Below are 15,339 nucleotides of genomic sequence, written 5' to 3' on the forward strand. Positions count from 1 at the left end.
TCATCACATCTGCTTCTCTTCAAGCGCCTCCCCTTTACCAACTTCATCTGAGCTATCAGCTTCTCTCCCACAATCCCCCCTTTTTTATCTTGCTCTTTAACATTTGCAATGAGATCGTATTTTGCAGGTTTCAAAATAATTTTTCATTGTCATATATACATCATAAGGTAATCAGATCAGACATCTGGGCTTCTGTTCATCCAGTCAAATCTTTAGACTTTTCTTTTTTTTTCATTTATGGGACTACAACAGCTGGTGTGAGTGATAAGTAGGCATTAGTGGACCTACGGGGATAATTTATCCTCTGAATCTCAGTTTAAAAGAGCAAAACTAGTGAGAATAAGAAGCACCAAAACTCTTCTAAAAAGTCATGTTAAAGAGTTTGATGGATGTCAACTGAAGCAAAGGTTTAACAGATTTAAAGTAAAGAATTATTTTGTGTCTGCTGTGGATATATGTGTGAGATATGTGCTTTGTTAATGAGCTGTTCACGCAGATATCCCACACAATCACACACCTACCTGCAAACAGATAGTTGCATGCCCACATAAGCTTGGCCACGAGTGTATTTTTTCCTCCTCAAAAAGCCACAAACCCACAGATGACATCTATGCAGATATGAGGAAATCTGAATAAAGGTCAGGGCGTGTGCATGTGTCTGTGTATTTGCTGCACATATCAGGTCATGTTTTTGATAAAGAGTTACTGCTTCCTGCCCAAAGGCAGGGCCAAAGATGCAGATGAGTTCAGACAGGAAGTAAATGCACATTAAAAAAAAATAAAATAAACAAGAGCAAAACTTCTAGACATGTGCTCATATTTATAAGTATAACCTCACAGTGGCTGGACAGTGTGGGTACGGCCACTATAGTTTCTTATTAAAGCCTCCAGCCCTCCATGAGGCTCACACCTGCCTCCTTTGATGACCTCAGATGACTGTGTCAGCTATTTCTGCTGTTTGAGTCGTTCTGCTTTATCACAAGCCTGATGAACAGATCTGCACGTTGTTCACACTCTTTCTTCTTTTCATTCCTCTTATGTTAAGTTAATGTGGATCCTTCTCGGTCAGGTTTTAGCTTTGCATTGCTTTACCTATAACATACATGCATAAGGCAGGGTTTCACACTTCCGAGGTCCTCCTACCACCTCCACCCACACCCTTCTTTCTCTTTCTCTCCTCTTCCTCCCCATCCCCTTCCAGTTCACTTGCCAGCAGCAGCAGCAGCAGCAGCACGGATCCGCTACGCTGCTGCGGTGCACTGATGTCCCAGCAGAAACTTACGGTGCACGCCGCAAACCGAGCAGGATGAAAACGAAAATAGATGGTAACCTCGAATTTTTTTAGAATCCACTCTCTGCGTTTTTTCCCTTCTTTTCTCTAAGGTAAGATTAATCGAGGGAGTTTGTTAATGGCTTTGTGCATGTGGCTTGAAATTTACCGAGAACTGCTAATGAGCCTGCGATAAGAACAGCAAAAGTTATAGCCGAGGTGCAGTTACGAATAAAGTGTTCCTATGAATTTACGCTCCAGTGTGTGCGTTTTTAGGCATGCATTCAGTGTATGAGAAGAACAGCATGGAGCTGTTTCACTTTTGCGTCTTATTCAGTTGTAATAACCTGTTACACGCCTTTGTTCCAATGACAGAGTCCGTTTGTCTCTGCAAAGTAACAAAGAAACAAACAAAAAGCGCTATCCAAGCTTCACACCGTTCATATATTGCAGGTGTATCAATCCAAATGCAGCATCATTGTTCAGTAAACGTCTCTCTGCATCCCCGAGCTTGTCAGTCACTTAATTTGAAGTGACTTTTTGCGTAACCTTTTCTGTACATCCTCTTTAACAGCGTCACTTCCCACAAACTCAGAGGTGGTTTGTGTTTTTAATCAAATTAAAACAGAAGTGACTGTAAAGCCCTTAACGTGCACTGAGGTGGTGAGATTTTGTTTGGTTTAAGCGTTTTAAATCAATTGGTTGGTGTTCTCCTCCAGCTGAGCCACAGAACAACTGTCCCAGATTTGTGCCAGGTCTCAGATCACTGGGCTGGCAGCCTGTCAGGGAGCTGGCGTCACTGTTAGAGAGGCTGCCCTTCAACCATCTAAACAACTGGAGTCCTTTCAGAGGCTTGGGCCTGTGTTAATCGCTGACCTCTCTTGAGGATGGTGAGTGAACGAGGACAATGAACTAAACATGCTTTATGTGCTTAATAATTACTCCTTTAAACTGCCAGTTTAATATTTCATCAACTGCACCTTCTCATTGTGTTTGCTTGATGGAAGTTTGGCAGATTTCATTATAGCCTTTGTCAGGCGATGCTCTCAAAGAGAATCAGACGTGTTTGCACGTAACTGTTGCCGGGCCTTGTTTCCTCAGAGTTTTGTTGACCCAAGTCCCAAACATAAAAAAAGGAATTCACGAAACTAGTGACAGATGGCGAGTGTTAAACAAGGCCACAGTGACTGATGTGTCTGCTTACCCTGCAGTTGTTTTGCAGTGCTTTCCTCACAGTATTTGTGCACTAAAAAATAAGTTAGTGAACCCGTCGGGGAGTGTTAGTGTTGTTATCTTCAGTGTTTCTGCACAAGTTTTGTTGACTCAAGAGAACATCAAGGTACGCGACAGAGGAAGGAAAAGAAAGGTCATATACGTGTAAGCGCTCATAAGTGAGCGCTTCCATGTACGCACTGTGATATCAGTTGAATCAGCGTAAACCCAGATGTCACACCTCTCAGTCATCACTGACAGAGTCAAATCATGTATAGTGCTCTTGAACGTGTGCAGCACAGACACCCTCATGGCAGGCCGTGAAGTGCATTGCCACGTTGCAGCAGTCGATCCTTGTAAAGTGAGCGCATGCTGTATTTTTGAGCTGTGTGTAATGGTCAGGGTGCTCTGACCTCAACCACAGTTTGCTGGTGCAGTGCTCTAAGAGGACGACGGCCCTCTGGTCCAGGGGAGGAAGCAACTTCAGACCTGATCCACTCTGACTCAGCCCTGCATCTCCATATAAGTCTACATGCGACCATGTTTCGCTGCCAACTCTCAGATGTCTCCAGAGCCCATTTTTGCAGTTTGTGGGTCTGTGGTACCAGATGTTTAACTAACGCGGTAATTCCACTTGCAGCTGGGTGACTGACAGAGACAGGAAGCATGTTTGACAGTGTGTGTGTTTTTGTGACATAGGGAAAGACAGAGACAAAGGACAGTGAGATTAATTAAAGTGAAAGCCTAAAATAGAAGCCGAGGGGGACACACACTTAAAGACGGAGGTATAAATGTGCTTCTCATCAGCGTCCCCAGATCCTTTATTTGATGCACATAATTGATGGCGTCCGGGCTGCTCTCCCAGCTGCATGCTGTTCCCATTACACTTTTCAGACCTGCATGTTTGCCACTGTGTCTGCAATCAGCCCAGCCGCTCATGTGAAACAGGTTTGTTTACGGATGCCCGCAGGTTCAATTTAGGGATAATTAGCATGTTTAGCACATCTAACGTCTTTCTGTGTGTTCCTAACAAGGCCAATTGTAGGACTGAAGTTTCCAAACTGAGTTTATGTGCCGGAATTACACTTAATTTTACATGGAGAGCTGAGCTGAATTACAAAGTCACAAGAGGGGAGGGGGAAGAAGATTATATAAAAGTCTGTTATGTACCTAGAAGAATTTGGCAGCTAGAAGAGCTGGAAAAACATAATAGCTGCACCATGAGAAGCTGTGACTGATTAACACACTTAGTAGTAATAATTCAAGGAGACTTTGTCCCTGTGTTTGCTTTTCATTCGCGTCGATAGCGATTCATATGGTCCTTGTCAAACATCGCTAGGAACCTGAGTGAGTGCAGCACCGAGTTTGAGGCCAGTTCTACCAGTGCTTCTTATATGTACGTGAAAAGTTGTTCCATGATGCCAGTGTTTATGCAGCGTTTACTCTAGAGCAGGGGTGTGCAATTAATTTTGCCAAACGGGCCTCATGTGGAACTGGGACTGTTGTGGATGGCTGCACCAAAAATGCTTACATAGAGATAAAATTCATAATAAGCAGAATATTGAGGCAGCTATGACTGTGAATTGGGGCTATGTAAATAAAATTGAATTGAATTGAATTGAGTTCATTGATGCAGCCCTCCACAACAGTCCCAGTTTCTAATGTGGTTAACTTGGAAAAGTTAACACTCAAACCCTGCCCTAGAGTGACTGCTAGCTGCTCCACTCTGTATGTAGTGGGAGGGTCACATAGAAACACAGGTGCACATTTGTTTAGTTATCTTTGCGATCATTGCCATTAAATCATTGCCAAGCTTCTTACTTCTAAATTTAACCATCAGAACAAATTGACAAAATTGTTAACTTAACCCCGACATAGTTCTAAACCCAAACCTAAAACTTAGTCCGAATTCTCAAAAAGTCCTTTTCAATGGGTGTAGAAAGTGAGGACAGGCCATAAAGTTGTGTCTTTTTTTAAATGTCATTACTCTGCTCCCCACAAAGAAAGCTGGACATGTTTGGATCAGCAGTTTTTTTAGAAAGCTGCAAACCATTCTGCCTGTTCTACACAGCAACATGTTGAAGCCACAATCACACAGACACAAGCATTTACTGCAGCGACTGAATCTTCCTAACGTCCCTGTTTTCAAAACTCTGAGGTCATGAGTGCCTGCACCTGATGTGTTTATGGGACATCTGTAAATTTTAGCTCCAAAAACACAAGTTGCACTCTGCCTGAAAGGGTGCTCCACTCGTGCATATGTAATACCAATGTGTTAGGAAATAGGGATAAAAACAAAAAGCTAGTCATATTTTTTATTTTAATTGAAGGAATTCAAAAGTTGGGGATTTAATCTAAAACTCCCAACAGCACAAAGCAGTTTCCAATCCAACTCTTTCCAAGGCTGGTGTTGTCATCTACACTGCATGTTTGCCTCTGAGGTTAATGGTTATCTGTCACTCACCTTCTTGTGCTGCACAGGCCCAAATCACTAAAGCTAAGTATTATTAAGCTGAGCTGAGAGATCAGAAGTGGTCAAATCCCCAGACTTTCCCTCTTCTTGTATGAATGGATATTGGCTCTTTCTGCAAATATGTCCACTTTTTCCTCTGATTTCTTTCCCTTCTTCACGTCAGTAAATGTTATCTGTTTCAAAATCTTTGTGCTGGAACTCTATCAGTAACCAAAAATGAATAGAAAGCGATCTTAGCTCATACCTATGCCCAGCAAGCGTGGTGCCATCATCTTACTTAAGTTCTTAGATCACACTTCCAGATTGGCCTGGCAGCAGCCTCGGCTAGTAACTCCTGCAGCCTGTGCTGTTAATCCATCGCTGGCTGTGTTGTTGAAAGGTCTCGTGTTTGGAGATTACTAGTGCTCCTTTTGCCTTGGATTCATTCGTTCAGCAGGAAGGAAGACAGTCCTCTAAGTGTGTCCAGGAAAAACAGAACCTGGGGACCTTCGGATGTTTTTGGAGAGTCGTTTATTCAAAGAGCTGATTATTTCCCCACCTGTCGAGTCACTGCTTCAACATTAAACTAAATCAGATTCTAAACTACAAAAGTGTGTAAAGGGTAAGGAGGTGAGTCTTAAGTACACACAGAAGACCTCTGTAAGCCCCCCGTCAGGTTTTATGTGTCAAGTTCGGTCACAGACTTCCCAGCAAATAATCCCAGCAGTGCAACATATTAGAGCTCTGATGCATTTATGTCTGCCTGAAAACTCCTTGTTTAGGGTTTGGTCTCGCGTGTAACTCTCATCTCTCTCCTTTTCTCTCCCTAATCTTTAGCTTGCCCCATGTGAACTGAATGAAAACCTACCTGACAAACACTGAAGTCCTAAGTGGATTGAAGAAGGCTAGTGAGGGAGTCCGAGAGGGAGGGAAGACAGAAGGGATTAGCAGCTAATCCAGTGCACGGACAATCCTGAAGGAGCTTTATCGTTCTCCCAGAACGATGCAGACGAAACAGTTACTGGATTACACCGCTTTACTTTATTGCCCTTTCCAAGAGTGCATCGCCCTTCTTCTTTTGCTCTGATTGCTTTCGTTGGCTCTCAAAAGGTTTTACCTCTTGGGTGCACAGGGAACAGGGAACAGAGGACAAAGAAGCCGGGCGACAAGGCCTGGGGACAGGATGTCCTGTGGACAGTGTGGTGCCACACATGGATAAATCTTTTCAGCGGTAGACTGTGCATGGCAGCGGACGCTCTGTTTTTTGTTTGCTCGGACACTAAGGAAGACAAGTGGAGAACAGCGCAGTGGATAAGACACTTAAGACCCTCTCAGAACAAACACTTAATGCCAGTAAGCAATATCGGAAATGCAGCAGTGTTAAATTTCAGCTGTATTTTTTGAGTCTTTACAGAAAGTGCCTGAAAGCTTGTGAACCTCAAGCAAGATAAAGCTCACTGACCAATAAAAGCAAAAGACTGACAATTTCCATTCAGTGATTCAGAATGCATGCATTTCATCACTGCTTGCCCCGTGTGCATGCAATGTTCATGAGTTGCTAAAGTGCGGTTAGAAACCACAGACGACCTGAGTAACACCTCAGGCACACACTCAAGTGTTTGTCTCAAATTTAGGCTAATTTAGGCTATCAGCAATAGTGAGAAGAGAAAGTACGTCAAGTGAAGGGATGTAGTAATATTTCTGTTATACCCTTTAATGTCTGCTGTTTGTTTCTGTGTAAAAGCCTCATAAAAGGGAAATTAAGCACACCTTCATAAGACTTCCTGGTGACACGATTCTCTTAATGTGTGCAAGCAAAATTTAAGTTCTTCAAGAGTAAACAAAGGATTAAATTAAGTGAAAGCACTATAAAAACCAGCCTGGTTTATTGTTTTCAAACAGCTGTCTGACAGCTGAGTGTCCTTTCAGCTGTGAAGTGATTTTCTTCTCTTAATTTGCTGAATAACTACTCAGTCAGCATTATGCTCTCAGGCTGAGGTAACCAGAGGAAGCGTGCTTTGACGTTTATCTTTGTTATTTTGTCATCACCGAAATCTACAGTTGCGCAGTAGAAGTACGTTTGGTCATTTTGGACAAAAGCAGCGGTGAATGAGTGGAGACAGAGAGGGTGAAATAGACAGGGATGGCTCTACATTCATTTTGGCATCTTAGAGTGGAGATGTAAAAGGACGCCGGGGGCAGGCAGTGGATGAATAGCTGGCTGTGACTGTATTGAGAATTGATTATACACACATTCTCTGCTGACTGAACGACCACATATTTCTGTTCTCTCTCCTCGCTGTCCGGGCTTTTCAATTTTTCCTTCTTTTTTTTTTTTTTCCAGTGGACCCCAAACTGGATTTCAGACTTGACTGACGTGTAATCAGAGTCCAGGCGTTTCCATTCAAATTTTAAAGGGAAATTACGCAACTTTTCTTTGCCACTATGAGTCTTGGAAAGCTGCCAGGGATTAAAGGCCTTGTGTCTGGCTCTCAAGGGAAACGTCGCTTCAAGAGCGACCTCTCTGTGGACATGATCAGCCCACCGCTGGGAGATTTCCGCCACACCATGCACGTCGGTCGTGGCGGGGATGTGTTTGGCGACACTTCCTTCCTCAGCAACTACGGAGGCATCAGGGAGCCAGGAAGTCCAGACTCAGCGAGCAGCTCCAAAACAACAGGATTCTTCACACGCACCTTTCGGCATGTGCGCAAGACTTCTGGTCCGCGGCCACGAGGGGGTTCTCGCGATTTGTCTTCCCCGCCGCCAGATATCTCACCTATCATCAAGAATGCGATCTCCTTGCCCCAGCTGAACATAGACTCATCTAATGGGTGCCTGCAGAGGGTGCTGTTCCCCAGCTCCATCAGCTCAACAGATGATTCCTTCTGCACATATGGTGAGATAATACAGATAATCACTTCCAGCATGGGACTGGACTTATGTAAAGCATCTTAGTGGTGAGATTATCTTCATTAAAAGTGAGCAGAGAAAATGTAGAGGCGGCGATCATACGCAAATATAACGGTTTATTAAGAAGGCAGCAGCGTGTTATCTGAAAGAGTGTCACACGAGCTACGGCGGCACAGATTAATCGACTTCGAGCACAGACTGCGTGCGCTCGTGTTGACAGTGGGACTGCACAGTTGGCTGAAAAGGTCAAAGGTCACAATATAAGCCATTAGAAGCACTATCCATTTACAAATTGCTTGTTCCTGTTACGTCAGATAAACCTGTGAGGTTGTGACAGAAGCTTATTTTGAAACTTATTTCTGAAACCTCACAAATAAACCCAGCAAGATAACCAGAATTGTTACCTCTTATAATAATGAATATACTTTAGCCTTCAGCCCCTCCTTTATCTCACACACATTCTTGATCTTTTCAGTTTTTATTATCCAACAGAGGCTACAGAGGCTAGACTACATGTGTCAAAACATGCCTACGAACACTGCCTTGACATTTCAAGGTTTTGAGCGATTAAATGCCAAAAGGCACAGTATTCATAAAATAACAGGTGGAAACAAAATTAAAAGTTAATACATCATAGAATTAAAGATCAAACAGAGCAGGGAAGCTTTAAAAGAGAGAATTTCAAAGAAAAAAGCTCCACAAAAGTTTGTGGTGGTCAGAGGAGCAGGTGGTTTAAAGAGATCAACAGAGGGATCCCATGAGTATATAAAGGAGGGGAAGTGTGCAGAACATCAGAGAGAAAATAGGAATGGAGGTGCGATGCTATGGTGAGACTTTAAAGTAAGAAGCAGAATCTTAGACTGAGTGTGGTATTTTACAGGAAGTCGGTGAAGCTGTTAAAGGACTGGAATAATTAGTTCTATGAAAGATGTTTTGTATTGACACCAGCAGATGCATATTTTTAATCCTTTGAACTCTGTAGAGAAGTTTGTGTGGTCAGCCAGAGAGGATAGAACTACAAAAAACAATACAATATGTAACCAGAGCATGTTTTAGAGTAGCAGTGCTGTTAGCTGTGTGGATAGAGAATAACCACATTTGTCCAGTCAGACGGACTGAATGTCGAAAAACTGCATCCTGTTGCTGAAATTGTAGTTATTATTTTTTACGACACATCAGCATCGTCTGTTTTTTTTTTTTGTACTTGGTCTGACATTTGACATTTGACAGCCTTGATAAATGTGGAACTCGTGGTTTCTCCTCACCTCACATGGGACAAAGTTTTCTATTGTAGCATAAGAATGATTAGTATTGGCAGGAGGGGCACAAACCAAGGTGATTATATGAGTTTGACGTCATGATCTTCTAGTCTTTTAGAAGCTTTGCAATGCCACATTAACATCACAGCCAATTTGTGCTATTTTGTTGTTGAGATAGAAGTTCCTGCAAAAGGTATTTATATAGAAAATAAAATGTGATGCTCCAAAGTAACCAGGCAGCGAGCCAGTATCTAAGCCATGCTGTCATATTCAAGATGAACTATGTTCTTCAAATTCAAACTGTTACTATGATACAATTTCTCATTGTCACCTGAGCTCACTCTCCAGCAGACTTTGACTATAAATACAGAGGGTGAAGTTGCCCTTCTTTCAGCACCATTCCCACATTCCTCCAGGACAACCGGTAAACACGCTGGCATCTTCTGAATCATTTGGAATCACCAAGGCAACCCCTGTACACAATTAGGCCCATAAACACACACACTTACACATACACACAGCTGGTTTGGAAGAAAGAGAAAGACTCGCAGGGCTTTTCCTGTCATCTCTGTGTGCGTGTGCCTCAGTGAACGCCATAAACACACCATTCATTATATCTGCTGAGTGTTCAGAGCTTATCAGGCAGCGGTCTGCAGTGTGGAGACTGGAAATCCCCTTTTGCTCTCCAGATTTATTACCCACCTCATAAGGAATGCACACAAAGTTGATGATGTAAGCCATCAGAGAGAGAGTCAGTGAGCTAAGGCACGCGCTTTTTCTTATCAGTCTTGAATTCGCCCTCTGTTGTCATTTGCAACTAGAGTTTTTTCACTGATGCTCTGCATTCTGGATTTTTTTCTTAAACATTATTTCTCAAATTTTTACACATATAATTTAAAACTAAATCAATCAAACATCACCAGCACTTCACTAACGTTGCCGGACTTCCATTATAAAACATTTAACACCCTTCACTGCTCTTGCATTTCTGCTGACTGACAGTTAACAGTAAGTGATGGTGACACTAATTCACAGTGTTTACGACAGCGTGAGTTATCGTTGGTTAGGCACCGTGGAGCCTGACATTACCAGTGGGTTGTTACATGCTGCCCCCTTCTGGTCAGAGAGCTAAACTGCAGAACATAACCTCCAGCTCACACAAGAATTAAAGCTTATTATTATTTTTTTAACATACAGGCATTATTCTTTTTCTGATCGTGATATTCAGTCTGCAAAGATAATTGTTTTTGAAGTAACTCAAAAAGTGTAAAAAGCAGCGAGGATCTGTCCTCACCTCACATGTGCATACATGGAAAGCTGGAGGCAGGACCAGCAGCAGAAGACCAACAGACTGATCAGAGTAGAGAGCAGATATGACACTGATCAGTATATGGCACTGCAGGGAGGAGCTGGAGGGGAGATGTGTTATAAAGCAGCTTGTAGTAATTGTAGGCAGATATAAGCAACTTAAGCAACATGTGGTCATTTCATGATCAGCTGAGGTTCAGCCTATGTTTGTTCTTGTTCGCAGATCAAAAAAAGGATTCGTTTGATTTGGTAATATAGTTAATTCACATCTTTTTGTCTTTGTTTGCAGGTCTGCAGTCTGGGTTTGTCACTCTGCCGCGCCTCTCCCGCGTCGACAGACAATTCCATGATGGAAACGCGCAGAAAGGCTCGGCACCAGACAGTGGCAGGCTAACACGTACGCGCTCGGACTCCCTCACTTCCTTCACTGTGGACCTCGGCCCTTCTCTCATGGCTGAGGTCTTGGGCTTGATTGACGACCCCAACCGCCTTCGGATATCCAATCACAGCCAAGAGGCAGGGGAGGAAGAGCAGGGTGAGGAGGGAGACGACAACAGCTCGCTAACAGAGACGCCCGTGCAGACCCCTCTAGTCACCTCACCTGACCTTTCCGTGTGCAGCGGGTCAATCGGGCAGGACACGAACAACAGGCGGTGCTCTGGTACTTCTGATTTGACAGAGGAGGAGGACAGGAAGTCTGTAAGGACACCGGATGCGTCCGCTCGGTCTCCTCATAGATCGGAGCCTGTCATGGAGGCAGAAAGGTTCCAGAAGGCTGCTGACGTGCTGTCCCGCCACTACGGTGGAGGATCCTTCACGAAGGGAGTGAGGAGGAGCAGTAGCGGTACAAACCAATCTATTTCCCAAAGCCGCGAAGCGTCTCACGAATTAAGTGAAGAAGAGGAGGAGATAAAAGTATAGATGTTAAAACTCTGAAACTGTCCAGCGACCTGGGTTCACGAAGGAGGAACGTGTGACTTTCTGTTCCTCAGAAACATCCTTCATCCTTTACACATGCATATACACGGAAATAACTGACCAGTACTCAGTCATGATGCCAGACCCCCCCCTCTTCCTGGACAACACTGCTGTTGTGATATTAAACTGTCTATTTATTTGTTGCTTTTCAGTATACAGACAACTAACACTATGTAGTCATGATGTTCTGAAGCAAATTAAAAGAACAATAAAGAGTTCGCAGGGCTGAGGTGTCAAAGGGAAGCTGGGATTTAAAGGAACAAAGTAGCTGCATTATGTTTCAATATTAACACATTACTACAGTCCCTGTAAATAAATTTAACAGAGGGGATTGTTTTGTTTTTATTTTGTTTTTTTACAGGTTCAATTCTAATACTAATCCAAAGTCTATATGATGACCTCCTGTAACAACTATAATACTCAGTAAACATGTATCAGTGTTAGACTCGATGTTGAATAAAGTGTGGGCTGGTGTAATAAAAGACTGATTTAAAACATGAAATATCTGCTTACATTATCCATTAATGATGTAATCACACTCCCACTATTAGTCTGTCCTCTGGATTTCCTTATCTTAATGTTTTACTGCAAACATAAAACGTGGCTGATCCTGATACAATGCAGCTCAGCCTACTGTGATCCTGCCTCATAGACTCTGATTGGCTCTGTGAACAGTCATGAGTCAGACTGTAAATCACTTTGACTCATGACCTACTTTGAGAGGGGATGGTCTGCACCACTACAGTGGCCGGAGTCAGCTTATTTACAAGTCCTGTTTAAATGTGATAAAGTGCTGCACAACATCAAACATCGGTGATAACAAATAAGAAACTCTGAGAAGTGTTTCAGCTGTGCGCCCTGCCTCATATACACTAAAGGTGACAACGCTTCTACAAAAGAAGTGTGTCTGAATTAGAGGGAGACAGGTGGAAACAGAACATGCAAGGAGCAGAGATAGTTAAGGCAGAGGAGTTTAAATACAACCATCCAAAGAAATGGTCAGTGCACAAGAGAGGTGAAGAAGAGAGAGCAGGCAGGGTGGAGCAGGTGGAGACCCGTGTTAGGGATGATGTGTGACAGAATGATAGCAGAAAGAGTGAAAGGTTTATGAGATGAGAGTAAGATCTGCTGTGATGCTTGGTTTGGACACAGTGGCACTAACAAAAAGACAGGAGGCAAAACTAAAGACATGAAGAAGAAGAAAAACAAGAAAAGAAACACCTGTGTATCCTTGATAATAACTCCTCCACAAACCTCCTCTTTTATCTATCTTACAGATTAATTTTAGGAACTGATACATCCTTCAAGGTTGTGTACTAAGCCTGACTTCTGGTCTGGTTTTTATTTGGAAGAAGTAATGTTGAGGCTGCTGCAGCCTCTCTTGGTAAACCGTAATGGAGCTGCATGTCCGGCAACTTCATTGTATGTATTAATTTAACAATCATAATCTCTTAATCTCTGAATTTTCATTTATTTGAAAACAGTTTATGATTTTTTTTCACTTAAGTAAATGTTTAATAGTAAATGTAGTAGACCGATTCTTTGGGTTCAGTCATGTCTTCGACAACTGTGTTCACCACACTTGTTGCAAAGACGTGCAAAAGCACACCTGAAAATGTGTGTGCCAAACTGAATTTAAGACGAATCCCTCAAAAACAGCAAAGCTCTGCAGCTGCGCAGGTCATGTAGTGATAGAATGAGTACACTGGTATGTGTAAGTACATTTTCTTTGTCAGCAAGCGAGCTAAAATGTATTTAGCTGCCAAATGGAGATTATCAGTGTGATTAGATGAGTTTGTTAGGCCAGCTAGAAGCCTGCTGGACACTCCTAGGTGAGGTGTTTCAGATGTGTCCCATCAGGAGGAGCCGCCGAGTTAGAACTGTTACATCTTTTGGCTGGCTTGCGAAATGCTTTGGGAGCATCAGTCGCATCAGGAGCATGAGTAAGACCAAAGTTTCACTCGGTGCTACCTCAACACTCAGCATAACTGCTGTTACACTCGATCTGATGTGCTCGCTTTGCCTACAAATATAACAATGACAACGCTCAGATCAATGTATTTTCTAAAACTACCTTACATAAAAACCAGTAAATAGCCGAGCCTTAGTTTAGTCCAGATTAAACATACTATAAAGAACAAAATGGGACATCATTGAGAGCCCCATTTCTTCATGGGAGACTTCATTTACTCACTCATACACACATGAATCTTTTTCAGGAGGGTTCCAACCATTAAAGACAAACTGGAGCTACAATCCGTGTTGTGTACCAACTTGAAACCATTTGTGGTTGATTTTATAGATCTCACTAAAAATAGGATGTATGCTATTCAAATGCAATAGTATGCCGATTGCAGTGGAGAGTCAGATGATATAACCAAACACGACGTCAGGTATAGAAGCTATTGATGCATTTGATGCCCAGAGTGGACACCAAACATACATAAATGTAAAATTTATTTAATCCCACACCGGGAAATTCACTTGTTACAGCAGCACAACTGACAGCTAGAAAAGTGAATTGGAGATATATTATATCAGCGCATTAAAAAAAGCCAAAATCCTATAATATTTACAGATGGTTACTATATACAGTAAAATACAACATTTTTTTAATAGTGATAATTATATACATGAATTTTTAAATAGTATTATCACCTCAAACAAAGAGATGCATGCTGGGTTTAGGCTCTTTAGGTCACCAGTTACCCTGGACGTCTATGGCTCATGTGTCTTGTGATAATTACTTTGGTCCTAAAATAGAGTCACTTTGTTGGTATAAATTAAATTTAATCAAATTTTTAATGCTAGGAGGTCAGTTTCTTTATCATAATTATGCACATTCTCCTGACAATTGATCAACAACCACTGATCAAGGCCCACTGATCAAACACCACTGACCTCCCAGTCCATTGTTCCTTCTGTGGGCTGGTTTCAGTCATTGGGGAAACCTGCAGTCAGCTGAGACTGAAGGAGTCACTTGGATGAGTGATGAAATGTTTCTCCCACTGAAAACGCTGCGTCCAGACTAGCACTGAAGTGTTTGTCACACCTTCTGCAAATACCACCTTTTCCACAGAATGCTTCAATGAGTCTGGTAATGCTTGAAGCATGACGGCTTAATCTGGTTCATTTTTCAGATGTTTCTTAGTATTACTGTTTCATCTGAAAGCTGGCAGAGCCTGTTATCACGCCCCTTTGCCCACATAGTGTTTTTCCAATTTTTCAACAATAAATGACCTTTGGACTGCTCTTATGTCTATTTGCCCCCGATAGTAAAGACTTAAAAAACAGGTTTAAACCCAGGTCTATAAGGTCTGTGTGATTTTTTAAAATCATTGCTTGTTTGATTTTTTCCACTTCTCTTCAAATGACCTCAATTCAATTTAATTCAGTTTCATTTATACAGTACCAACTCAGAACAACAGTCGCCTCAAGGTGCTTTAAATTTATATTGTAAGGTAGACCCTACTATAATACATGGAGATGAAAACCCAACAATCACATGACCCCCTATGCACAAGCACTTTGGTGACAGTGGGAAGGAAAAACTCCCTTTTAACAGGAAGAAACCTGCGGCAGAACCAGGCTCAGGGAGGGGCGATCTGCCGTGACCAGTTGGGGTGAGAGAAGGAAGACAGGATAAAAGACATGCTGTGGAACAGAGCCAGAGATGAGAGAGGTGACTGAAGAAGACATACTCAGTGCATCATGGGAGTCCCCCAGCAGCCTACACCTATTGCAGCATAACTAAAGGAGGATTCAGGGTCACGAGGTCCAGCCCTGACTATACGCTTTAGCAAAAAGAAAAGTTTTAAGCCTAATCTTAAAGGTAGAGATAATGTCTGTCTCCCAAATCCAAACTGGAAGCTGGTTCCATAGAAGAGGGGCCTGAAAACTGAAGGCTCTGCCTCCCATTCTACTTTTAAATACTCTAGGAACAACAA

General features: G+C 42.5%; 1 protein-coding gene across 6 annotated transcripts; it reads left to right on the forward strand.

Annotated features, from left to right (window-relative positions):
- The first annotated feature begins 1,209 nt into the window (after positions 1–1,209).
- cdc42ep1b (CDC42 effector protein (Rho GTPase binding) 1b) lies at positions 1,210–11,888 on the forward strand. Of its 6 annotated transcripts, XM_005755141.2 has the most exons (5): positions 1,210–1,383; positions 1,990–2,160; positions 5,772–6,287; positions 7,279–7,833; positions 10,704–11,888. In XM_005755141.2, the coding sequence occupies exons 4-5, from the start codon at positions 7,380–7,382 to the stop codon at positions 11,333–11,335; spliced, it is 1,086 nt and encodes a 361-aa protein (XP_005755198.1). In that variant the 5' UTR covers positions 1,210–1,383; positions 1,990–2,160; positions 5,772–6,287; positions 7,279–7,379; the 3' UTR covers positions 11,336–11,888. The 6 variants fall into 6 exon arrangements, with proteins under 6 accessions (XP_005755198.1, XP_013763510.1, XP_005755194.1 ...); XM_013908056.1 differs by having other exon boundaries at positions 5,772–7,833; XM_005755137.2 differs by lacking the exon at positions 1,990–2,160 and having other exon boundaries at positions 5,772–7,833.
- The last annotated feature ends 3,451 nt before the right edge of the window (positions 11,889–15,339 follow it).

This window comes from Pundamilia nyererei, unplaced genomic scaffold (genome assembly GCF_000239375.1).
Source record: "Pundamilia nyererei isolate P.nyererei 1_Seehausen unplaced genomic scaffold, PunNye1.0 scaffold01024, whole genome shotgun sequence".
Classification (NCBI taxonomy): domain Eukaryota; kingdom Metazoa; phylum Chordata; class Actinopteri; order Cichliformes; family Cichlidae; genus Pundamilia; species Pundamilia nyererei.

Coding starts and splice junctions, on each gene's coding strand:
- cdc42ep1b (XM_013908056.1), top strand. CDS start 7,380: ATGAGTCTTGGAAAGCTGCCAGGGATTAAAGGCCTTGTGTCTGGCTCT. Junction 7,834..10,703: donor TGATTCCTTCTGCACATATG/GTGAGATAATAC, acceptor CTTTGTTTGCAG/GTCTGCAGTCTGGGTTTGTC.